Raw genomic sequence first — 27,834 nt, forward strand, 5'->3', positions numbered from 1 at the left:
CTGTGCAACGCATCCCGGTGATAAGCTGGATATATATATCGGTGCGGTCAGCTCGTCCAATCGGTGGCGTTCACTCTGTGGAACAAACTTACCTGTCAATCTGAGGACTATGAATATGCGTGTGCCTGTTCTAACAATTCAGTTCAAGTCAGATAACCAGACGACGGCGATGGAAAATGGGTTTTATTTGAACTATCGCATTGTTTCAAGCCACGACGCGTCCAGTGAAAGTTCCAGTAAATATGAACCGTTATCTGATGAATGGAAACAGAAGGAATACACACTACCAGCTGAGAAGGAAGCAAACCAAAGTTTGAGTGAGTTTTGAACGTTTAGTCAACCATTTTTCTTACTTCATTACCAATTCTAGGTGTGAGAAACGAGACATGCTGTACGCTCTGAATGGAATCCTACTTGTACTGCGAGCGTTTACATGCAGACAATATGGAGATAATTTAATACGTTGGAGAGGCAACTCATCTTAAGTTAAATTCGATCAGCTTCAACTGCTACGTGTGAACATACCACCAATGGATGAGGTGCCCGGGATTTGGAAGAAACAATGATTTCGCGTGATTATATGCACTAATTATGTCAAATAGTGATCACTGTTTCTCTGACCAGCCTCGTCAATAGATTGTATGGACGCTGAATAAACGTAAATGTCCCCACGAACTGGTTTTGGCGCTATTTCGAAAGATTAGACACCGACATAAGCTGCAGTATATCTCTCACCATCTCGAAACTTATGCGAAACTTATCTAGTAACGTAACCCGTTCATTCAAATCCGCCTTGAGATCAGCCGTGTATCCTTTTTGTGGACTATGTCAGTTGTCGAATAAATTTATATCTCTGTCTATCAACAAACATCATTTCTGAACTGGCAGACTATGTTGGGAATCATATGCAAACGACAGATGCGTAACTGCTGAATTGTGTGGTGAAATACGGGGAATGGAACGCAATATAAAGCGTCTGAGCTAAGTAAGGTATAACACGCAATCCAGATGATACTCATTTCTATGCGAGACCAGCCTTTGGTGAAACAACCTAGTTTGCTTCAAAGATATGCATGCTTGTCACGCTGCTCTCTGAGCACAGAGGAATTCCGTATGCTTGCGAGACATACGGATATGCAGCGGAAAAAAACCAATACACATGGTCTATTTGATACCGCATCTCCTGTTAGTATTAAGGTAACTTCAGAATGTTTTTCCCGCCCAGTGGATTTTGAAAAGCTCTAATTAGTTTCCGAAAATTTGGCAAGAACTCAGTAGATATTCCAAAATCATTGTTCAGGAGTTGAGGTTTTAAAACCCACTGGTGCCATGCTTATGCAGCTGGTGAAACAGAACATAAGACACATTCAAAGTGGACGAATACACTTCGGACGAATGCAGTTTGCTAATCATCATTCTGTGCACGACTGCTTTCAGAGAGGTTTATCCATCATTGGGTGTTGGTAGCTTGCCTACTGTGGGCCGTTTTTCAAGAAAAACTAAAAAAAGACCAGCACTGATGATTTTGCCCAGTTTGAATCATTTGTCTTGTCGTCTGCTACCGCCCAAACAAGGACACAACAATGGAGATACTGCTCCCCTCTACCTGGCATTCTTGGTAGGCAGAAACGAAGTTATCTGGTCTCATCAACTAGCAGCGACAGGGGTATAGTGAATGGTAGCCTGAGTAGTATAATCCGCCGTTTTGACTCGTGCGTGCGAATTGAACCCGCATACATGGGGATTTCCTACCCACCAAGTGTGGGAATACAATTAAAGAGCTTCGGAGTCTGTGGGTAAATGTACTGTAGTGCATAATTAAGGCAGTCGTTTGACTTACTTAAAAGTGCTGTAGGTTGGGTTGTATTGTATCAAAAAGAACTGGTTGCAAATTGGTTGGCGACTCTATGCAGGGTCTCTATTCGGAGTGTTATTGTGCAATCAGGGGCCGAAAATACTTTACTTGTCTGTGCGGCCATGCCTAACAGCATTCGGGAACACGTTCTGCATCCACAAACAACTTAAAGATAATAGATCTGGCTTGCGTGGTCGTCAGCTTGTAATAGATTCTCCACCTCCACACCTCAGTTCTTTGGAATTTTACAGATATCCCTAATTTTTTAAACCCGAAGGATGTAGGATTTCACGCTGTGTAGCGTTTAAAAAGACTTTCTTCCAACCCGGTTTTTATTACCAGAGAGAAGTCTCTTGCTGGAATAGCGAACTATAATATTGTGTTCCACGCAAAATGGACTAAGATAAACGGGGACACGATGTACTGGAAGGATGCAGAATATTACACCTCGCACTGCGCTATCAAAGTGGTTATGAATGCCAGCGTGATTGATTCAACCAACCAGTTGTTGATAAGCCCCCATACAGTCGTGTAGAATGTAACACATGCTAAGAAACGCAAGGCTAGTTTCACAACTATCCTTAACTTCTGCTGTGACTTCCCCGCATTTGCAACCTAGGTAGCGTCAAACTGTCTTTCGAAAACGGCACTATTCTGCCAAGGTACGGATAAATAAGTTTATCAGGTCTCAGGTAGCTCATAAAGAGAAAAGATTGCCAGACGCAGTGGCAGAATTTTACGACCTTAGACAATAATGAAGTTTTGATATCACGATTCGGAAGGTCTGTAACAACTGTAGTTTTGTACAAGCCCATTCACTGAAGCTCTCAAGAGGTTATTCATTAATAGTGGGAATTTGTCCCATAACTGTTGGCTTTATGAGGTTGGACTTGGACAGAATAAGCATGTTTATTTGGCGAATTAATGATGGTCGATGAACTGATTTTGATGAATCTACCTGTCACAGAATCTATAACCGTTAGGATGACAGTTGTAGTAGACTTAGACAGATAGACAAATCCCCATAAATTTTGGTCCGCCAATTCTTAGTCGAGTTTTCTCACTAGGGACGAAAAGTGTATGTAACTATAATCAGGATTGTAAATCGTACACGATAACATTGTGACAAGACCAACCTACCGGATGACCCTCTCGAATAAACTCATTATTCGTGATGCAGGCAGATAATATGGATTGGTGGAATTCTCGCAGAAGAAATTACGTATATATACTTAATTTGAAGCGATTCGTCTCTGGATGTTGGACGTTGCTGCAACACTTAGAAGTGGAAGAAGTGACAGCCATGCGCAAAGACACATTCACACACTTAAGAAGAGACGATACGCACGTGGCCATCATACTTTCACCTGAAATCGGCCTGAAGCCTTTTTTGAGAGGAGGACAGTCCGCGTGTGTAAAGTCCAGAAGCATGGAAAACATTCATGAGTGAGCAAATGTGTAAATACGAAACTCAGCGACAATCTGACCAGCATCATTTGCTGAAGAGCGATAAACGTAACTGATTTTGAAAAAAGTGGGTAAATTTGTGTATATCAGTACGATGGATGGACCAAAACACTTGGCGTTAGTGCTCGGAAATTGACGTCCGTGATTGGCGGAGAGCTTGGGCGGATCTAAACAGGAGAACAAGAACAAGCGGCTTGTGTGAGTAGCTTGGAGTTGACATTGGATGACACCAAACCATTCTTAGTTAAATAACCAAATTGTAAAAGAAGGAAATTCAAGAGACGAGGCTGACCGGTAGTTGGTCCAAATGAGTAATGAATCGAGCTTTGTTCATCTGCTGCAGTAGAAGTGGAGAACAATTCATGAAAGGTGCACTGAACCGCAGAATTACCTTGACGCAGATATGAGCCAATACGCTACGGTTAATACGGAATTATGTCAACCGAGACATTCATGACGAGCAAGATACTTCACTGTTATTCGTTAGCAGACGTACAAAATATTTTCAAAAACGGGAATACGTTTAACCGCAGTGTGTCCTGTTGATTATTCAGATGGACGTGCAGTGCTCTAATTTTGTAGATGCGGAGAAAGCGGGAATAAAGTGTGGAGTCAGTGCTCTGGTGTCAAGCAAGAGGCCAAGTTTTAAAGTCTTTAGGACTCCTTCACCTTCTTTAGTCACCAATTTACATCCGAGTCTGTTTAATCTGCATGCATACATGTATATATAATTGATAATCGTGCCGATTACAAAATGCGTGTCTATTTTTTGTCTTATATTCGGCTAATTCGTGAGAATTCATAAAAGATTAACCACACAAGGGATAAACCGCGGAAATTCGATGCAAAGTGGGGAATTTCCTTGCTCATGGAAATATTTCTCTTTAAAGATAGAAACGTTGTAATGGTGGTCTACAAATAACAATGCTTTCGGGAAGGGGAAGAGAGATGTTTTAAATGGAAGTTATGAAGAGAGGCTCAAACGTAATCGGACAGTCATCAGAGTCAAAACAACCCACTGATTGGGGAGATTTTGGATTTTACATGCAGATGTGTTTACTTCGAATACCATTTTTCGTTGGATGCCATGTGAAACGTACACGCTTGAAAAGGAAACGGATGTAGGCTGCCCCTTTTAGAGTTAGTCATCAGTAAGGCGCCGCTGCCTTGGATTTTGGATGCAAGACGATATAGGGATCGTCTCCAGAATTGAGCGTGTAATTTCAGATAGATTGGGACAGTAGCTTACCGCGGAGGACAGTGCGCGATTATGTTAGGAACTATGGTTTACGAACAAAAATATGGCATTCCTTATCCATGTGAATACATTAAATTCCAGTGGAAATAGCAAAGAAAGCTGCTTTTACTATTTAGTTTTTAATTGCGAGGTCCCAATATGACCAGGTGAAGAAGGAAATCTGGTAAGCCACTGTCGGCTACCAATCATGATTTCCAAAGTATCAAGGTTATATAAATGTTCAAAAACCTGGAGGTTTTGGGCCAAATCAGTCCCGGATAGCGTCGAAAAAGATGAGCAACATTTGGTTTATAATACGGAAGTTTCAGTCACAACACAGCGCGAAAATTCTTGGATTTAGATTATAACATTTGTTCGGCTCTACTGCGTCTTGGCTTCCGAATTGCTTTGTGAGGGTTGCGTTGCCTTGTGGGGCGACCAGTGGAAATCACATCACATGACATCACAGTAGATGAAATGGACATTTTGAACTTCGGTGCTTATGTTAACTTGTAGAGACCCGAACTGTGGTTATTAAGAAAAATGATATGTTCACCGTTAGGATTATTGTATCAGGGAACTGGAGTGTGAAGGCTGAAACTAACCTATCTTCATGCTCTGAATCCCAAAAAATGGATTACTTAGATTACCAATATATTTTGTCATTCAACGGAGAATACTGAGAGGAACATGTAAATTACAAGACAACTTTTTTCGAAAGCAATACATTTACCATGGCATAACAGAACGCCGGACCGTCAGAATTCTTGAATATTTTCATCACTGTCAAGTGAACAACTACAAGGGTCAAACACACGGAACAAATTCTGAACTACCCCTGTCAGTCAATCTGCCACAGGAAAAGTTTTACCCGGGAATGTTTCAAACAGATTGGAACGCATATTAACATCAGGAAATTCACACATAAAAGAGAAGAACATTTGTATATAGTCCCTCGAAGCGTTAGTTTTCCTTTCGAAAGTGTAATCCGACCAAGTGAAAAAGCGTGAAAAAATGAATTGAAGATATCATGGAGGTGACGGGAAAATATTAAGGAGCACGACATAAAAATAGAGTACAAACCGACAAACACTCCGGAAAGCACCGTAGAGACAAAAGTGAAACTGGAAACACCAAGTAAGAAAGACAGCATATATGAAGTTCAAAGGGAAAACTGATAAACACTACGCTTAATGAACAGGGATGAAGCCACCCACCAGATTGCACAACCCCGCCAGTTGTCACCCAAAACATCCTCATTGATCTACGCTCAGGGGAATCAGTAAGGATGTGATTTCAACTGGGATGGCTTAGGCAAGAAGGAATAACGAGCGCGGTTTGAAGGAAGTGTAATATTTATCTCAGAAACCCATAAGGAGACACAACAAAATCAACCCAGTTTATAAACCTCTCAGATACGAAAAACTCTGGAGCACTCAAAAAGACGGGAGAAATCAAGAGATTGCCTAAAGAACACAAGGCGCTGGATACAAGCAAGACCTGCCGGTAAGTTACAGGACCCAACGGAATAACAGACAGAGACTGCATCGGGGAAATCATATTTGATGAACCGATCAGGAGCCATTGCGCAGCAGAAGTAGCAGACGGACCTGCCATATCAAGGAAAGGAAACTGCTGAATACAAAAATTGCCTGGTCAACCTGTCAGATAACAGAAAGACTGACTGGAATGCATAAAACAGCAAAGAAAAAACAGATCGATCGGAATAAGTGGGTGGAACTTATAAAAGGTAGGTGCTCAGAGGAACAACCGTATGCGAGAGAAGTAGAGCAAAATGTAATCCAAACCTTGAAGTGAACACTCAAATTAAGTAACCGCCAATCTCTAAATAATTAATCACGTTGTAGTTATTGACTACTAATACTCTGGAATCTATAAAAACGGGAGAAGAAATGGAGGGGTTTTTTGCCAAATTACACATGCATGCCAGACCCGAATAGCTAAGTGGCACCCTGTGGACAGATCAAATGCTACCTGATCATCAACCAAGAATGGTCCATGTAAGGCAATAAATTGTTTGTACTGATGTTCTATTATATTGATTTTCAGGGTTTTGACTTATCGAACAAGCTTGCTAGCTTATGAGCAGTTCACTGCTTGTGGCGTTTGCTTAGATCCATTTGTATAAAAAGGTGGTAGCTTGTTTGTTCTGCATTTTGTTTTGCATAGGTGCCACGAAAATGTTGACATCTAGTTATTACTTATTGGTCATCTACTTTTTTGTACTGTGTTGATAAATATATCTGCCGTGGACTGTTTGACGTGCTACTAAGACGGCGTCATTGGTAGTGACAAACATGTGCAACAAATTACTGCTTAAGTGACAGTATTATATGTGATCATACCTCTTTCAGACAACTGCACTGTCGTCATCAATAGCAAAGGAATGGAGAAGAAAGGCACAATAATTATTCCGCGCCAACTTGGAAACGCCAACACTGCAAAATCATCGGCATCGTCAATCGGAGACGAAGAAATTTGCCACTGGATTTTCTTGGGCAGAAGAAATCAGCGCATCCGAATTAACTTACGTCCTTGGTCTAGGGATTCCATGAACCCAGAAATAATGGAGGACGGCGTTGCACACAAACGTACGGCAGATCGACCATATTTTCGGTATAGCCAGACAAAATCAGAAAAAAACAAAAAACTACCGCACAAAAGTCCAACGATTCGAACAATCGGGTGAGAAAGGGTTCTACTAATGTTTAGGTTCTTTTTGGGTTTTTCAGCAAAGTATACAAATAATTAGTCATTGGTTTGCTCACCAAGCAAACTTTTCATCATCAATGCGTTATTGGGGAGCGTAGTGGTGCGTAGCGATGGGTTGATGGTTGCGCCAACCGCCAACAACCACCAGACACTGCTTCACTGCAAATCAACACAAATGATAACCTCAGTCACAAAACGAAAAGTTCAAGTAAATGGAATGGGCATATTTTTGATAAATTCTGAAAATAGCGTTATTCTTTTCCTCCGAGATCACACCCAAAGCGTAAACAAATGTACAAACAAACGACTAGCCAGGTCTATCAAAATTATTAACTGAACGCAGATAAAATTCGTGATGGTGAGTCGGAAGATATCCTTAGGCTCTTTTCGGTAGTTTGGGTAGTTGCCCATTAACTTTAGTCCATAAATAAAATTGCATCTAAAAATGGATGTGTTGGTGTAAGCCAAACTTTAGAAATCCGCTTGCCAATCCAAAAAGTTAAGCACAAATTTCAAATTTATAGTAAAGTAGTTTAGAGCAAGTGAGATCACTTCAATATACCACTGATTTAAAAACGGTTTATATTAGAGAACAAAATCAATTTTGCAATCACTTAAACTTTGTTTCATCTTGTAGGTAGCTTAGTTATCTTACACGTCGTCGCGAGCGTTTGAAACCTTGTTGTAGTTTCAATTTCCTGACAGGCCAATAAAAATTGAGTGTTTATTAGTTACCATTTATCAAGAATTAGAGTTGATTGCACCACACTTTGCCTGCCAAAGTTGTCTACAGCGAAAGGCGATATATTTCCCGTTCGCTAGGAATTTATCAGAGACTCACACACTTTCCGTGACCAGAATTACAAAGACAGAGCCTATCGTGATAACAGAATAACCACAATCTCCTGTTGTTTATGACAGCCAAATTATCGGAAATGGAATGGTACAACGGGTTGATTGGGAAAGAGCTGCTTGGAAGAAACGAACGCCCACTATCACGGATACACACAAGTCAGACTTAGTTTTGGTCGCGAAAACCCGTTGTAGATTGCGTGACGTTGTGCACCACGTATAGGTGCAATTTCACTCTCCAGTCACGTTATCATGTTAAGGGTGTGTACTACTTTTCACAGTATAATGTTCTCGCTGTTTGAGAGGAGGGCTCTACTATCAGTGTGATAGATTTTATTCAAAATTTTGGATAGTGACGTTCAGGAAGCCATTCGTCGTAATGGTAAATGATGAAAATATGTGTCCAAAAAGATGCATTCTAATCGTGGGACTGATTTGAATTCAAACTGACAGCTGAAGCTACGAAAAAACTATGAAATGTCGAAAAGATTCAGTTTATGCCACCAGGTGCGCACAGCAACACTGACGATAATTCGAGGCATCCAAAATCTTTTAATTTTATCACAACACTAGGGCAATAATGTCCAAGGCATTTCTTACTAAAAACTTCGTTTGCTGCCCAGGCTTTCAGGATAGGAACTGACTAGCTTACGGATGTTTATCCAAAGGTAATCTTTCAAGCCACTACTGATTATGCATCAAGATAGTCAGCAATGAATTGCATGGCCAAAACGGAGTAGTTGTTAAATGGAGATGGTTGACTATGACAGTTACTCTTCTATTTTCAGGGAGACGATTTCATCGATTTCCTGTCAGTAAAATGTTCTGTCACGTAATGTGAGTTCGGGAAATGGTAGAAATTCATGCTTCTCAGGGTATATCCAAGCAACCTCATCGCGGAAAATGGTTCAGTCTTACAGTCAACAGAAACTAAAAGTTACTTTCTACTCTTAAAACGTGGCGATAAATTATGTGTATATACGTTGTTTCAGCGTCCGTCTTAGCCACCTAGTCTTTTTGGCAATTTTAATGATAAAATCTAATGCAAAGTGAAGTCACTGAGGAGTCGTTTGTTCGTTTGAATGTGAAACAAGTGAACGAGACCAACCACTTTAATAATTTTCAGCGATTTTCGTCGTGCCAATTTTGAAACCGGTTAAGGAAAAGGAATTCCGTGGTTAAACCGCGGCGTTAAGTTTTAAACACAGTCACAGAAGGACAGCATTGTGGTATATATTTGATAAACAATTATGTCAAACCTCTAAACTTTTTTCGTTGCGGAACAAGTAGTTCATGCGTACTTAACATTAATACTTGGCACTAATGGCGTTTTTGTTCTATTTTGCACACTGCTAAATAGAACCACACTACATCATACCAAAGACTTACAGCTGCAAGTTGCGCACTAATTTGTTATTGAGCTTCCAAAGATAGCTAATCAGGGTGATCAGCAATCCAGACAAATCCAGAGACGTGGCGAATGAGCACATTACACAAATTCATTGTCTGAACAATACGCTTAGCTAACTAGGGAGTCCTGACTGCACATATTCTAGCAGGCCGGATTACAGGAACTAACACTAACGCAGTCCAGAAATGTCTATTCAAACCTATCGGGACGAAGGCAACTAACGAAAACGCTTCAAATGCACCCTTCTAGTGCGTCACTTGTTGATGTAAAAGTAGAAAAAGATATGTATGGTTAGATGCGTTTAGAGGGGGAACGTAAACAGGTCGAGATTTCACGGGTTCAACTAGATTACCCTACGGACAAACTAAGTTATGGAAGCAGAATAACTCGTGAGCAAGTATGATTCCAAAGTCATATGCGGAGGCATGAACCATATAATCGAATTTTGATCTTCCATGCAAAAGTTAGCAACCTTTCAGTCTTTTGGTCCCTATCGATGGAAAGAGGATTGTTTTCCATGTCGGAGGAATCAATTGTAGTTGAAACAACCTGCAACGCGGGGCATATGGAGAAGCAGATGTTAGCATTTAACTGCTTATCTTCCGAATGGATCCTGAAAGTTGGTTCGGAAATGAAACTTTCGCGCAGGTTAGCGGCTATTTGTGTTATACCAACGCACTCCTGTAACTCATGGGGAACTAAATCTGCAATATGACTGCCTATAAATGGGGCGTTTATACAGACGTCTTTTTGTTAGCCACACGGTTCTTAGTGTGAAGTGTATATTTCAGCGTTTCGAAAAGCATAAGGCTTGTAAATCCTTGGTTTCATGAGTAAAAGTATAACATACCTCTACTATTCTGTCGTCAGCACCCGATTACACTTCATCTTTTTGTAGCAGCAAGTTCTCTCAAGGTTGAAATACTGACCAAAGTAACTGGGAGTTATCTAGATTTACGTTATTTGAATGTTAAAGTCGAAACCCCACTGTCTAGGGATTCTCAGTCCAGGGATTTGTTAAGCCAGAATATTAGGGCACAGGTCCTAGAGAGAGCAGCACTCAAAACACTGTGGCTTCTGAAGCAAGCAGAAAGCATTGTTTAGCAGTAGTTGCACTATACCTCAACTACATGGCTTCTTAAAATTTCATGGGTTTGGCCTAGACTTTGGGTTTATTCCTGCCGATTCCTGCGCAATCCTCCCATGTACACCTCGGCCAAGTAGATTATTAGCCTGATGGGACCGACGAGAATTGCAAACACAGTCAGAGATAAGCCTCAGTCGGTCCATAGGGATGATAATTAGCAAGTAACTCAAAATGCAACAGTCAACTCACCTTGATGGAAAAAGTAGACACTGACATTTGGTCAAATATACATATCCAGGTTCATTTCTCGTTTGAGACATTCTTCAGCTGAATTTGTTGTACATAGGTCACTTTGTGCTTTTGTGTTTACTACATGGAAATATCTCCGTATATTTTTAAGGACACATACTACTCGTAAATTTTCCGAAGTTTCTTCGAAATGGACAATGCTTGGGGCTTAAGTAAAATTGCCGCGGGTCAGGCGCTTCCGGTCGAACCGTTTAGTCTCCAACTACCAGCGTGAAGCCCGGTGGTTAGAATCGTTCCGCTCATCCGTCAGATATTCAATGACGATGATCTGGATAATGATGAAACAGTTGCACAATGCTTTTCTGATTTTCAGCACAGACTGGCTTCACACACAGGACTAGCTCACTGTTGAAACTCTTAAAGATTCTTTTACTAACATATGATCATGTTTATTTTGAGAGTTCACAACATTTCAAGCAGTAATATTTGCCCAAACTTCTACGATCCGTACATTTCCGATATTCCTGCTAATATTTCTGTTCAGAAGTAAGACCTGTGGGCAAACATATTGCTAAACCCAGTGGGACCTTCGCCCGGTTTTGAAGGGAATCATTAGAGAAGAGCTAGTAATGATCACAGTAATTTTTCATTGAGGACAAAGAGGATTATCTGCGACCGATTGGTCTTGGGCTAGGAGTTTTCTTATAGGGCCTGCAAGGACAGACCATATTTTGAGGCAACAGGTCTTATTTGCTGTCATCCTTTGGCCATTAGCTTTTCGACAATCATTTCTAAGTGCCCATACAATCTCCAATACCGCTTTTCCAAATAGGAGTATCTTTGGAAGACGGTTGCACTGTCGTATGTAAATGAGACTGAGCTACTTTGTCCTTCCTAAGAACCGGAATATTTCAGCTTGCTGGAGTAGAGCTGCAGGGAATTCGTGAAGCTCATAACTGTGCCAGTATATGGAACACTGAAACAATATATTTCCGAGAAGTGGAAACGGAGAAATATAAGAGGTCTGTTTGCAGAACTTGCTTCATGCGCAGTACGGAAAACGTGCTTTGAAACGTATGCTTTATTGCTGGAGCATTTTGTCACTACATTAGAACAGGGGCGATCAAAAGGTGAACATACATGTTTCAGCAAGTGAAGTGCTGAGCAATCAAATTTGTTCGCAGAAATCTTTGGGAGCTAAAAAGACTGCGGCCTTTAAAACGTGTGAACAAGCACGGTACGTGGACAAGTCACCGGGCATCTAGTTTCCCTGAAACAGTGGACCATCAGGTTTTATATACAGTCGTGTGTTTCAGAAGAGACAAGTTAAAAACTTCTTATGGTTTCGAGATGGTAACAGAAGACTATAGAGTAAATTGCGCCTTATTTTTCACTACAGGATGTATTAGTCTGAACATGTCTGTTAGCGTTGCAGTGGCCAAATTGCATCATACACAGTAGTTGACAAAAATTACCATTGGCTTGTCTATGGAGTAGTCCGACATATTTGTGTAAACATTAAAGACGCTTGTGTCCATTATTTGCCTAATCACCCAAGAATCGGTTCATGGTTCAGACGGAAATATGTGTTGCTAACTGTAAACTGAGAAAATTAATGGCTCAAGTCCACTTTTGTTTTGGTAACACTGCTGATTATCGCATTCAGAGATAAATAATGACATTACGAGCATAGTTGTTTGTAGTGGCACTTTCTAGACAGCTGCGACGGTCATGTATTTTTCCAACTGATCAAACCAACGTAGTCGCTAATTTTGTTTTGGTAACACTGCTGATTATCGCATTCAGAGATAAATAATGACATTACGAGCATAGTTGTTTGTAGTGGCACTTTCTAGACAGCTGCGACGGTCATGTATTTTTCCAACTGATCAAACCAACGTAAGTTAGTCGCTAAAAACACTTCTTATATATATATATATAATATAAATAATCGAAAGTTATGCTGTTTTAGCGTTTGGAATGGTATTCAGTACGCGTATCAATAATATCTCTATGGCTGGAGACAACATTTGCAGGCAAATTGCCAAGCCTGACGAACAGTTCATCAGCCAATTTATCCAAAACCAACTAACGCACCCGAGCTACCAATATTCTCATATATTGCCAAATCATTAGAAACTTCTCATTTTGTCTGCACACATCGAGGCCGCAGTTTGTTGTCTGATACGACTTTCTGTTTTGAAAAGTAAATACTGAGCATGTTGTACTTTTTCGCCACATTAACCCGTGCAGTGGGCTTGTATGCAGACAAGTGTATCCTCTCTGTGATGTCAGCAACAGTAAAGTGTGTTTGATTTGGACGCAAGCTGCAAGTCTGCGTAAATATCCAGGTCTACACAGATCTTCGGTCTAAGTGATACCAAGCACCGCTTTTTAGCAATCTCGCTCCAAGGGTATGCCATCTTTTATCACTGTACTGAAAAAATGAAAAGATTGGAGGACGGGGTGATGTATTTCAGGGAAACTGCTGGTAGTAAATGTGGAGAAAAATGTGGAAGGGAGAAGATGCTTTGGGAGTAAGGTTGGCGTAATTCTCCTAAAATCAGGCCGACAGTGGTGGAAAGATCAGTGTTTAGAAAATTTTCCAGATTATTCCCGGACTGAAAAGCAAACTGTACGAAGGCCCTTATGGTCTGATAGATTTTAAATTTTGAGCACCTGGCAAAAGTTTATACTTGAATGTAAGAAAATGAGGTCTGGAATATAAATAACCCTATGAAGTGGATGGCTTCTTTTGCAGCCGAATTTCGTGAAAATCTGAAGCGGAATTTACAGTGTCCGATGCTTGCAGGAAACAATATTTTTTCTTAAGAAATGGAATGAACATATAACATAAATATAAAACAGATTGTCAATAATTGGCCAGAACCGACAGAATAATCTAGGGCTAATTTTTAAGATAAAAGGTTCAAAGGTGGCTTCCCATCAGTATGGAGGCGGCTAGGCGACTGGTGACTGTACACCTTAACGGTCTGATCTTTAATGATAAGTTGGAGAAAAGAAGCAAGGGAGATTGGTGGAGCTGTAGTCCTGTTCAAAAGCGTCTTCTTCGAGATTTAGTGAGGAGAATGCATAACAATCTGTTTTTATTTTATGCTTGATAAAACTCGTGCATACACTGAGTTGCATCTAAAATCGTTCCTACTGGCATTGGCAGCATTTATGTCGGGAGTGTTATGTAAGATAGATAAAAAATAACTACACGTTTCATTAAACAGGTGCATTAGGGTAAATTTGTTCAACTTTTTATTGCTGTTGTTTGAAATCGATAAACATATGAAGAATTCTTGTGGTTTGTAGTGATTCGCAAGTATGCATACTTATAATCACGTGGCGCATGCAAGTGCTCGAAAGATGTGCTTTGATGTATTGAATGTCGTGCCAAACGAACCATTATGCAGAAGCTACTCGTAGCTACTCATAAACGTTGAGCAACTTTGAGTCTGTTGCTAATACCGATGTAATTGGTTAATGAGCCAATTCTTTCAGCTGCGTTCAGTGTGTTTGATTAGAACATCCGGTTAAAGGAAACTCTGGAACGCACCTAACTGATGAGCCCATACTGAGGAAAACTAGTAACGGACTGGCGTAGGTTCTCCAGTAACTTTGTCAGTCATGAGGTTCGTCATGAAATTTTCTACAGCTGTTTTACATTGTGGATGTTCATTACCCGAGGGAATACTGTCTTTACCACTTAGATATACCGTATAAATCTTACGGTTTAACCAAAGAATTCTAGGATCATTACCGTCAAATGTTTTTAATTTGTTTTTTTTTTAATTTCGAATACAGTACCTTTGATTACGGAAAGTCTGCTGGATAAAGTTCAATAGAGACAACGTAAAAATTTGACCGCGTTTTCCCAGAAACAAGCATAATTTTCATTTTTAACATTGAAGTATTCTTTTTGTGGTCGATAGCTCATTTTGTTGATCTTCGTGAATCATTTTGCAAAACCGTGCAATTGTTTGAGGATTCAGGTGAAAACACTGCAAACAGCTGACATTTTTTAGATTACTTTCCACAAATGTCACTATGAAACAAAGGTTTTCCACCATCCTGTCCATTAAGTAAATTTATTTGAATGTCACTGAGTATTATATTTGCCCTTCAGGTGCAATTCACCGTATCATTTGGAAATAATAACATTTCAAAATTTGTCGACTTCTTTGCCACAATTTACGGAGCGAGGTCACGGCTCACGTGAGTGGAAATTGAAAGATTATGAAGATGATTCGGCGACAAGCTTGGCGTTCAAAGATTTCAACTGGATAGCTGGTGATCGAATCAAACTGTGCTTTCAAAGGGATTCAAATGAAGAACTGAAAAACAAGGCTTTCATGTCATCACAACTTCCAAGGGTTGATGTGGTGCTGAAAGCTTCTTTCGATGAATGGCTGAATGATCGACACTCGAGTCTTCAGCTTCCAGAACAGGGTGAATTCTATTCGGTGGACTACAACTTTGTCACAGGTTAGTACGGTAAACACAGTGTCCAAAATATAGTATTAGGTTCAAAATTGAAACGTGTAAAAATCCCGTTACTCTGATTAGTGGCGTATTCATTCCTTATATTCTGCAATATGCAGACTAGAAGCGCTAAGGAGAGGATTTTGTTGAATAATTGTCTTCAATGATTTATATATAATATTACCTATAGCATCATATATTTGCCTATTTATATTTTTACACGGAAACATTTCATTGAATTCCTACGTATTATAGTATATATCACAAGGATAGTTATCGTAGAAGGTGGTGGTGGTGTCATGATAGTTTTGATAGCTCCTATCAGATTTTTTTCATGAATCTCGATCCTTTGATCCAGCGGTGCTTTTCTTCATTCATTGGACGTGCTACTTGCGTACAGCTGAATTTCCGGCCCTGAGCTGATAACCTGTGATTGTAATTGATTCTGTCCGCAATGACAATCAGCGATATAGTGACTAGAATATCTGTACCTTTGAGTTCAACTTTATCTGAAAAGCCAACTTTTAATCTGTAGAAGGTTATCATATCACAATGTCTAAAGATATAGTCCTACTCTTACCAGTAAAGTAGCCCTTCCAAACCACCGACGTTCGTATGTTTTTTTGAAGGGCCGTCGCTGCTCCTTTAGAGGAAGGACGGGGTAGAAAATATTGGCCCTAAAGATCAGAAAATAGGCCCCAAAGTTAGCAGTAATCCCCAACATATTAAGCAGAATGGTCAGAATACAGCTTGGTGCAGCTGAAACCATACCTGCAGAAAGCAGCAGCACTCAGCCACCGTGGAGTGAGCTGTTCTCCGCAAACCAGTTTGGCCAGACAATTGAGTTATAGGCTGCTTACATTTTTCTCTGTGGGAACACTAAAATCGCTATTCTGAAGACAGGACCAGCGCATGAGAAGCTTGAAATGGAATACCTGAAACCAATTCAGACCCAAATCCTGGAAAACATGAGTCAACGCAATCATCAGAACAACAACTAAACGTAATGTGGCTGATCGCTGGTTCGTTCGCTGAGGTGGGCAATTTATTTCAAACGTTCCACTTCCAAGTGAGGTGTATCAACAATGCGATGGAGGACTAGTACCGCATTAGAACCCTGATAAAAGTGGGATAATGATAGACCAGAATAGTGCATGTCAGTTGTTTTGAAAGGCTCCAAATGGTACGTTGTTGGCGTTGCGCCTGTTAGTGAGACAATATTGCCAAAATAGTGAAAAATGCCTGAAAATCCTATCGAAATGCACCTGATTCCATCAGGCATCACGAATTACAATCAATAGGGACAGGGAGTTGGATATATAGTATCTAGAAACGTGCTATTAATTTTTTTGATGAGCTAAGCTTTGCCAATCCAAAAATACTGCAAACTGGGTCCCATATCTTAAGTCATCCTGTCCTCACCCTTATGAGCGCCCACTAGCTCACGTTATCTCAATTCGAGCAGGGGAATACTAGTTTTACAGCAAGTTTCCGACCATCCGTTAAGTAGTTTCGACCAGTAAAAATATCCTATTGATAGAAGGTTTTGGTTCTCTGATTGGTCAAGATTCAGAAATCTAGAAGAGATACTTGAGACCTTTAGAGATGGATGGGTGAACGACAAGGTCCGTTGTACTCTTCTTTCTTGTGAAGCTGCAGGATTAACCTTTACTATGACCTGATTTCCTCCTAAAAATCTGTTAGCCACAAAGAATCACCAGAAGGGTAAACATAAACACTTTTTTGAATGTCACTGGCAAAGAAATTGTGCGATAGGTGTCGTAAAGTAACTCAGTGGGGATCATCTGATGGACAGTGGATGAAGCGAAGACATTCGTACGCAGAGTTACAGTAAGGACACCTGGGTTGAAGAAATCTGCGGAAAGACATTAAATTGATGAAAATTCCACCATACATTCCTCATCCATTGAACCGAACAATGCAAGTGTTTCTAGGGCAGGGAAGAATATCCGACAATAGAACTCATCTCACGCCTGAAGAGTGAATTGCAGACAAAGTATATCCAGGACTTTTCACCTCATCACGAGTTTTCAAGCATTAAAGCCATGTTATGGATTTAAAGTTTTCAAGACATCCATACCAGTCGGGACCTCGAAGATACGTCGGTTGCTTTCTCAACCAGCTTTAGGAAGTTGAATGCTTGTAAAGTAGATGATGTGTGTAGCTTGGGTTCAGCAAGTATTGGTCTGTGTATTCGATGGGGTTTTTAATTAATTTTCAAACAGTTCGTCACCAGCCAAGGTGGCGTCATCAGTGTGCTGATGCAAAAAGCAGAAGAGTGCTGAATTGGTGGCTGTGCGTTGGGGGTGCTTCGTGCGAGAACATACACACTGCCATTGAACTACGACCAATCGTGAACAGTGGCTAATTTAGAGTCCAAATATTAGACAGCAAATCTTCGCTTGTGGAAGTTTTGGATCTAGGGTTCTACCGCATTTAGTAGAATGCCGCATGCTTGGCGAAAGATGGGGTGTTATCTTCGCCAACGAATTCCCAAGTAACACAAAGTAGCCACGACTGGAATATTCCCAATCGTCTTTCAGAATCCATTTCCTCTAATTAAAAAAAACCAGGTGAAGGTTGAAAAATTACCTTAGGGCATATACAAGCAATAAGCAATTGAGTACGGACATATTCACAGCTCTGTCTCATTTATAATTGCATACCTGGCTGGGTGACGGCAGACTAATTCAACATATGTGTTCTGCAGACAAGTTTCAATTTACTAGCTGGTCTCCCACTAGGCTGCTATTTTGGTGAGTTGATTCGTTCAGTATGGTTAGTGGAAATAACTTATAGCAGAACATTCTCAGGATAAATAACAACCAAATTTATCTTCATGTGGTCCAGAAGCATGCACAGGAGTGCTTGTTAATTTCTACAACTTAAATGAACTTGACAGTTAGGGCTGTAGCCTGTACTTGACGGAATATGGTTGTTTTCATTAACATATCTCTCGTTCAAGCATCTTTTCCTCGAAACGGTTAGTAAAAGTTAAACAATATACTGGGCCCAAAATCTGATAATTCTAAAATTGTATCAATCCGGACGGTCCAACTGGAGTTGGTTACGCCCTACCTAGGAACTGCTCAACCGTCATTTATCAGCAACTTACTGTGAGTTGGCGACTAAAAATTGCACTCTGTTTTATTCAGACTAAAAATACAATGAATGATATATGCCTGTAAAGCCGAAGAGCAAATTAAAGGCAACTGGAAATATGCTGGCAAAATTAGGTCAGGTTTTTATTTTGTCCTCGGACCTTAAGTAAGCTCAAAGTTGGATATTTCTTTGTGCTATAATCATCATAAGTTGAAGCAGACTTGAGAATCATTGCGTTCATTCTGGTTTTAACTTCATTTTATTACGAAAAGACTTCATTTAGCATGACAAATGCTTCAGTCACGATCAACCCAGGAATCATCCTTTTTTGTAACCTAGTTATTATTCACCAACCCTCTCAGTGAACGAGGTTTCAGTGTTGTAGAAATGTGGAAATCTAGGCGGCGTTGGAAGTAACCCGTTCAAATTTGGTTTCGCTCATTTTACTATTTTCAAAATCTATTCGCCACAGATTTTGGTGTGCTTGCACCGTTTGGACGGCAACAAGGACTCAGTAAGTCACTGATCACTTTTTGAATGTGCACCGATTTCCTTTTGTGGACCTCGACGTCAAAAATGGTGTCAAGATGACTGCATGATTATGGGTTCAACGTGTCACTTTGTTGCCAAATTTAATTGTTACGTTATAACGCCGAATAATTTCATTCAGATTGGCAGTATTTGCACAAATCATTCTGCTTTAAATATGTCCAGAAACAGTTCCGATGAATTTTGATATTTATTCGGTCTGGTGCATCAATGGACCGAAGAATCCACCGACTATGTTTGTCTGCCTAAAAATTTGTTCCAGGGAAGCAGTATCTTCACGATCTCGCGTTCACAAAAGTGGTGCTTCCGTAAGAGATAACGTGTAATGAAGAATACTGACTCCCTTATCAAACGATACAATGAGATGCCAATAAAACACCTTAAAGCAAGAATGTTGCATCGCATGCTAGAGAAGAATGCGGCAAAATGTACTTATTGTGTGCTTGTGAGTGGCTTTTGCAGTAAAATATATAAGATAGAACAATCGATGTTAAAGCGCCCTTCCCTCATAAGGGTCTTAAGTTCATCCATGTTCCAAAACTTTGTGTGTGTGGTTCGACTTGCGTCTGGTTGATGTAAACAGGCCCAGGAAAGGTGATCAAAACATCTATGGGATATCTTTGTCAAAATAGTTATTTCTGTTTCATCTCCAGGTTGCCGCTTTACTTTTCAAAGCAAGATTTCAAAAAGTGGAAACTTCTCTTCACCCAATTATCCCGGCCTCTACCCAGTGGATACCGTCTGTGAATACACGCTGATGGGCGAAAAGAACGAGGTCATAAGCTTACGGTTTCTGGAATTTGATATTGAAAGTAGTTCAAGCACGTAAGTCACGTGCGTATGTTTTCGATTGTTTAATATCTGATTATTCCAGAGTGTGAGCGTGTGCAGTTGCAATAATGTATAATTTCTCACCTAATGAGTTTCAATATGACAAGTTTCCGATAGCTTCGTTCTCGGGTGCAAGCTTTGTCTAACTATAAGCACTTCGAGACATCTTTCATGGAACACGGACCGGGGTAAACGCTCCTCCAGAGACAATCAATCTGATTGACAATTAAGCATTTGTGTATTATTCTTTTAACACAGACCAAAAACATGTACATTGCAATCAGAACATTCCGGCACAACTAAGGGCAGGCCCTCCAAGAGGGGGTATAGAGATCTTAAGGCAAGTGGATGAACCGGGTATGCCCTACCATAACTTTGGGTTCAACCTAGCGCGTGTGTTCTAGTCAGTTGGAAACAAAACGTTGTGCAACACAATTAGAAGATCCATACACCGTACATACGATTATCTGTTGCAAATTGCCGCTGAACAGAAAACAGCATCTCTGCGTCGTATAATATGTAACCAGAATCGTCTAACTTTTCACTTACACACAATCGAGCTTTGCTTAAAACTGTCCTCTTCCAGTATTTGGGCAATTGGTGGCCTAAACGTTTTGCGGAACTTTTGTGCCGGTGTTTTCACACTGATTTCACCAGATTGGGAAGCGGCTAACTCGCTTTTTGTGCTCGAGTTGCCCTGGTTATGTGGCAAGATTCGGAACACTTAATTATGCGTAACCGGAACGCATCACTTTCGTGTCTCTGTTAGCTCTTTTTCGACCATCATAGTATAACTTTCCTTTCTGCCGCGAATCAATACTACCATTTGATTAGTTATATATGAAGTGCTCGTATTCCGCACAGATTCCAGTTTTTTATTCAACTGAGATAACCATTCCACAGCATATTTTTGTTCATTTTTTGAGAAAAACGAGTGAGTCAGCCGGGTCCAGCAAACTGGGATGGCACGGCTGCTGGGTTAAGGGTTGCAAAATGTTTGTTCGCAAAAGAATGATTGTAGCATCCGCTGTCACAAATATCATTTTCAGCTGTGGCAAAGCAAACGTAAAGCAGACACATGTCAGAAAAATTTGCATTACTGCACAGTTTAAAGTTTGCGAGACACAGGTTTCTTCGGTAATCCCTGGCCGGTTCATCAGTGTTCATCATGACCATCATTATCTGCAAGACCAGATGACGATACTGATGGTTCACAGCCGCAACCGCAATTTTGTTTGATTTTAAATCTCTGGAAGCATTGGTCAATAAACCTTTGACATCTGATGCTTACCATAACAGTTTTTTCACGATGTTTGAAAAATATTTGTATGCGTTGGTCCACTTCCTGGGTACCGCCAAATCAGCCGCGTATCACTGGCTTAATTGGTTCCTTCAGTGTGGGAGCTCTTTTGTTCGCCTCCTATATACTGGTGCAAATACACAACCAGAGGCATATATGGAACTAACTCAAGCTAGACTTCCGTTTCCGTATCCTCCGAGTGTATGTTAGCGATAACGCATCGACGGTGAGTACCTGTATCCTTAATTTTTAGAATGCTCAGTAATCACATTCTTAAAATTAATCAACATTTTCGCAAGGCGTTTTTGGAACTTGCTAAAACGTCCTTCCCAGAACTGAGATCCACAAACACTGGTGAGCTCATAGTAAACCATTTCACTGACACCTAATGGGTCCCTTTTTGATGGGACAATACTTATGGTGTTATTCAGACCCCCCCACCCACTGCAGGACTGTCCAGTTACTTGCAGTCACACAACTCATCATGCAGTGATTCTGAATTACGCTAAGTCAGGAATAACTCCTTGGTCGCTGTTTTTTATCATTTGCAGAGCACAGGTTTGCTGGTTCTCCAGACACCACGTTGCATGTAGTTGCATGACGTAGTGCAAGTGGTGTAGTAACCGACCGGAATGGTCCCCCGCTTTACCTGAATTCGCCGCCAATTTTCGAAAATCTATGTCTGATATTGGAAAAATCGCCCTCATTTTTGCCAGATCTGTCTTCATACTGGCTGTTACGAACAGACATTTATTGGTTTCAACGGATATCAGTCGATAAGAAAACTTATCTCACATTACCTGAAACACTCATCCAATGAATCACTCCGAATTCTTCTCACGCCCTCCGGTGGTCTGACCATTGACAAGCATATCAGTAGATTAGTAGCTGTCAACCTATGCTGGGCGGGAAAATTGTTTTTTCGTAAAATTTCATGATGAACCTTCGGCTTATGTGGTTTATTATGCCTAGAAATCAACCGAGCCTTGCATCAAGCATGGCTGTACAAGCGTCCAACGGTAGAAGTCCTCTCGTTGTTACGTATCGCTGAAAAGCTTAAGGCTGATACATAGACCAATATTTTCTTTATGTCGGCAACTTTGCGGTAATTAGAATTATCTGAACTGTGGTCACTTCCACCTCCGCAGTTCGAATCCAAAGTTTCCCGGTTCAATTCTAAACAGACCACCAAGACGATTTGAAACCTGTAGCCCTTTCCTTTTGAGAATCCTCTGGCAAATAGCGGAGTTTGGGGAGAAATACTCTATCTGTCTTAACGCGGTGTCTTCACTTTCTCAATTAGCCTTAGCCCTAACTGGAGTTTAGAAGACGTTTCCCCGACCTCCTGGGCAGCGATAAACTAAGATGAGTTAAACATTTATCATGGTCCGGGACTGCAAGACCTCAATATTTGGCTAAGGTGTGCTAACCAACCTTCATCTATAATGGTGGTGGCCAGCATATTGAAACTGCTTCCCAACGGAACATTGGATATATATATAATTTAAAGCGGAATGACAGTGGAAAATTTGTTGAAATATAAACCAGCGACGTGAGGATGGGGTGCATTGAACCCTAATAGCCATGGATGTCAGTAAGTTGCTATTTAGTGCTTGCTGTGCTGAGTTGGTAAATTCAACCAGCTATGTTCAGTCGAAAACGTAGCTCTTCACAGAGTACAATTCGATATTATGCATTTGCTGATTTTTATTGGTGAACTGGCTTTCAGGATAGGCATCGATCACCATGAGGAAAGCTATAAACCCAACTATGGCCAGTCTACAGTTTTTTCCCTATGGCTAATCGGATATAAGGACTAGCTACCAACAACTGACATTTTAAGAATCAATTAAGAGCCAATTATGATTTGTGAATGACCAAAATTGAAGTATAGTTTTACAGACGCGGTAAGTAAATCTTCGTACATCATGAACTCCTCTCCTTGGAAACGTTGTCGACCACCATCAAATCCTTAACCTAAGATGATCTCCCCGATTCAGATATAGCCACCTACTCTACGAATTTTAATTTAAGGACACCGACAAGTTCGCTTGTCACGCACTCGTGAATCATCATTATATTTAACAGTGTTACGCCAGTCCAATCGACTTTGGATCGGATTACAACAATTGCCTCACGGTCTGATGAAGCTTTTGTGTCAAAAGCCAAACGTTGCCCAAATAAAAACTACCGATCGTTTATCAAGTTCTTCTGAAACACCACTGTTTCTGTTCTTCCTGGGACTCATCATCGAGGCACCATCAGCGGGCATTCGTTTATCTTGCCTCCTTTTTAAACACAAAACTGCGTGCAAACGGAAATACAAATACCTTTCCAATGCGATCGTGGTAACAATAGACTCACATTAATCTTCAATAAGTCTCACGTTTACGATATTATTTAGCCAGGCCTCGTGCAAGAGGCCTCGTCAGATTTTTAGCCAGAACGATTTTCAAGTCATCCAGTTATTTCTTCTGATGAATCTCCAAGAAGACGGAACCGGTAATGAGCTGTCAAGTGGTTTTCATCAAACTTATAAGTCACGTTCTGTAGGAAAAATTACTTTAGCAACTTTAGTTGGGTTCTGAGTGAAACATGAGATGGCAGTAGTTCAACAACTTCCATTAAGTGGTACCATAAACCAGGAAATAATCTGCTATTCATTGGAGCTTCCGTTACTTCCTTACCTTCATTGTTATGGTGAATGTGGGCGAAGGAAAATTAGTCTATATTCGTAACCCTTGATTAAAAAATTATTAATAGTCTTTCTGTTGTTCGCTTGATGAAGCGTTTTGTAGGCAAATACGGTAATAAATTGCTTCAAATATATGGAATGAAATAAACTGTATGCTCATTCGCCACAATCTCTTCGATGCTGGTGATATTGATGGCAACCTGGATCAATTTTGAGATTTGTATCGAAAATGACCGCGTACTTTTGAAGGGAGTTTGTAACAAATGACGAATGACTGTTGCGCTTACAGCTCACCGTTCTCCGTGGTTTATCAAATCTCCATCAGGCTACAGCACTTCTCGCTGAGTTACCTGTAAATAATCATATACGCAGTGAACAGACAACGTCCGTGATGAGCGCTGGGAAATTAGGTAGCCCAGAATAAGGTAAGTTGGGAAAATTGGAAATATCTACGACTTTCACCACATTTCGTCTATCCCAGAAAGAAGTATGCCTTCAAGTTCTTACCAAAAGTGACCATCTTATTTACCCTTCCAGAAGCTACATTCAACTGACCATAACACGAGTTTGAATCGTTTGACTTCTTGCTCTTAAATTACCCCAAATACAAAATCTATAAGAGCTCAGAAATAGCGTGTATCAGAAATCGGCCGTTAGATTATTCAAGCTAGTTCATCATGGTTTACGGATCAGAGACTCTGGCGTATCGGCTTGAGACGTTGCAACGGATGAAAATGTGGCGGGGTTTGATGGACCTTATCCGCTTCTGAGAACGGAAAGTTTTTGCGAATATGTCCTGACGTATATCTCTCAACGTTTTATGAATTGACCGAATAGTGCTTGATTAGGTGCATCCGTTGACCAGTTTTTCCTTCCTCTGTATCAACCCTGGATTGGTAAACAAAACAATCATTTGGGATGTCATTGGTGCAATGACCACTGGGCGGCTTACTTGTGTGAAATACCTGAAGCGAAGACTTACTTTTGAACAAAGATCATCGCAGTGGTTGTCTTTGTCTGAAAGCATCGTATAACAAGAACCCTTATTTTTGTCGCATTTCGCTGGTAAATTATGATCAATTCACTATGTAAAAGTCTGATTCTTGATGAGTGAACCAAATCTTAGACCCATAGCCGGTGAGGATGAACTTATTTACCTGGTATGTTCAGCAGCTTTTGAACTATGATCGTGAGGTAGTTTTTTGCATTTAAGAAGCGCTCGTAAAAAGAATATGCTGAAATGCTTATTGTTTTCTTTTGTAACGGGTGCCATCATCATCGCTTTCTGCGGTTTGGCTTTTGTGCACTGAGGTTGTTTCAAAAGGACGACTGCACTGAACCAAACGTGGAATGGATGGATGAAACCATTAAGGCTGTTTGACGGGGGCTACAACAGCACTTTGTGTGTGGTAGTTCGCCCCTACTTTCATGAAACATCCTTAGGTTTGACAGCTATCAGGGTAGTTGTGTGGTCCTTAAACTTGTCAAGTACTGACATCATGTCGGCCTTACATATGGGTCTTTGTATAACCCAAACCAATGGGAAAAATTGTTGGGCGCGAGCAGAAATATTTAACCAAGATTGCTGGTCGCAATTCGTCCGGGAAAACAAACACAGTGAACGGAACACCCCACAGGTTTCTGTCCTTAATTACCAAAATATTCAACAATTGTTCACGTGCAGTCCCATGATCCCGCAGAGCATATAAACCACTTACAAAAGAGCTAGCTGTCCCTGGCAAGCACGCTTAACTCCCAGTGTTAACTAACTTGTAGCGTAGCGAAGTACTTGTCATGGTGAGAACGAAGACAGGAAGCAAGTCTTGATTTTTGCAATCATATATCATGACTGGCTAATCACAAATCCATATGAATTTGTACCTGGATTACTAGCCACGTACAACTGTGGAGGGGAGGAGCGGAATTGTGCACGGGTCAATGGGTCACGAAGTAGAGTGGATGTCGTCACAATCAAACGCATTTTCCCACGATTTAGTTCGACTGCTACCTAATCTACTTTACTCCATGGTCAATCAACCGGTATGACCTCCCCTCTCTTCTTTCATTTGTACCAGTGAATTTGGTTGTGATTCATATCTGGCTTCATAGGAATTTTCAGTGTTTATCATGACTGAAAAACACGCTGAAGATATTGGTTATTTTACGGAGGAAGACAGGTTACTGAGCTTCAAATGATCAACGTAATTGTTCGAGTGCTGGAAATTCATTCCTCCACACGCGTGGGAATCAGATTTAGAAAAAAACAGATTTACTGCTTACACAAAGTGGACTGTGATATGCTGAGAAAAGCCGGTCACAAATAATGTCCGATCTAGAAGCAACCATCATTTCCTGAAGCATCAGGCCAAGAGTTAATCTCGGAAAAGTAGACGGATGCAGGTGACAGGCTGTCACTAATTCACTCAGCTTGATGGCACGTTATGATCCTACGGTTCGTTTGCCCACCGATTACAGTGGCTTTGCCAAAGAGATCATCAGCAAAACAGTGCGTTAAATAAAATATATATTTGGATTTATGTTGTGATTAGACCGTGGCAGTTCCAATTTGTTTATCCCTTGGCATCAGGCTGAGCCAGAAAAGCTGTACAGGCGACAGGAACCAGATATAACCAAGGTTCATAACCGGGCTCGGTGATTCGAATGGCTGTAACCTTAGATTTGCTCCATCCCATTAAAATTTCTGACCTCCTTTATCATACGTTTAGAGAGTCTTTCAACCAGCTAGGTTTGCATCTGAGGAAGTAATAAGCTGGATTATCAAAAACCCCCTTGTTTAGTTTTTTAGAATGACGTTTCAACTGCCAGTGTGAGTGAGACCTTTTGCGTAAAATCTTAGTGCACTGTGCGTGCTCCATTTAAGGTTAGAAAAATTAGATCAAAGTAAAGGTTATTTTTCGGCTCAGTTAATCTAAGTTTGAACAAACAAAGGAGGCTAGTCGTGGCTGTGTATCATTACTCCCACACAGTTTTGACTAGGACATTTTCGAATACATAACCCGATAAGCACAGCAATAAAAGCTAAAATCCAAAACCATAAATATTCCAAAAGTTATCTGAATTTATTTCATCAGTACCGCTTCCTAATGAGCCGTGACCATTCGATCTGTTTGCGTGGGGCATGATCGTGCCAGTATCCATTGTATCGGAGGTCTATGCACTGTCCGGCCAGTAAAATATAAGATAAAAATGTACCAGACCCGGGTGTGATTTAACTTCACTAACGGGGTATAAACGTATACTATTCCAAAAATTCGGGTCATCAGATGCACAATCACAGTTTCCTGGGTAAAATCGTTGCGAAGCCTACCTAAAAATTAAACATATGGGTGTTCTTTATTTCTGAGGAGGATTGTTAATAAACATGGTCACAAATTTAGAGTATTGTTTTTGTTCCTTTCTCCATCAGGTGTTCTACGGATGAAATGGGAGATTATATTGAGTTGAATCCATGTTCTATGCTGGACTTTTTAAACATGCCTCAAGTGCGCTACTGCCAGGCCCGCCCAAAAAACAAAGAAGTGCCCATACGATGGAACAATCCTTGTCTAAAAGTTCGATTTGTTTCAAATGAAGTAATTGTCCGACGCGGATTTCTTGCACATTACACATTTGACATATCAGGTGAGTAAACTCTGAGTGGCTCACAGTGTTCAACAAACGCTGGCTCCAAAATTCCAAGTGTCACCAATAATTATGCTTCATAAATAACACTTCCACATAATTTTTGGTAAAAATTGAAGTAAACCTACAGATATGTCAAATGCATCAAAATTAAAGCTGCTTGGTTACAGCCGGGTGGGTTTGTGTGTGGATTCAGCTTTCTTTCGGAGGGATCATTTTATATCCACGTAAAGTGTCTTCTTTCAACAAACACTTGCTTAAACTTATCTGAAAGAATAAGGGTTACAGCAGTGACAGAATCCTAACATTGAC

General features: G+C 40.6%; 1 protein-coding gene across 1 annotated transcript; it reads left to right on the forward strand.

The window, feature by feature from the left end:
- Window positions 1-27,520, forward strand: T265_12948 (hypothetical protein; the record flags this gene model as incomplete). Its single annotated transcript, XM_009166437.1, has 4 exons — window positions 1-317; window positions 5,975-6,065; window positions 15,027-15,389; window positions 27,308-27,520. Coding segments are annotated over 4 exons (771 nt in total), but the record flags the coding sequence as incomplete, so codon positions are not given.
- Window positions 27,521-27,834: the final 314 nt, after the last annotated feature.

The sequence above is a fragment of the Opisthorchis viverrini genome (genome assembly GCF_000715545.1).
Source record: "Opisthorchis viverrini unplaced genomic scaffold opera_v5_27, whole genome shotgun sequence".
Classification (NCBI taxonomy): Eukaryota; Metazoa; Platyhelminthes; class Trematoda; order Opisthorchiida; family Opisthorchiidae; genus Opisthorchis; species Opisthorchis viverrini.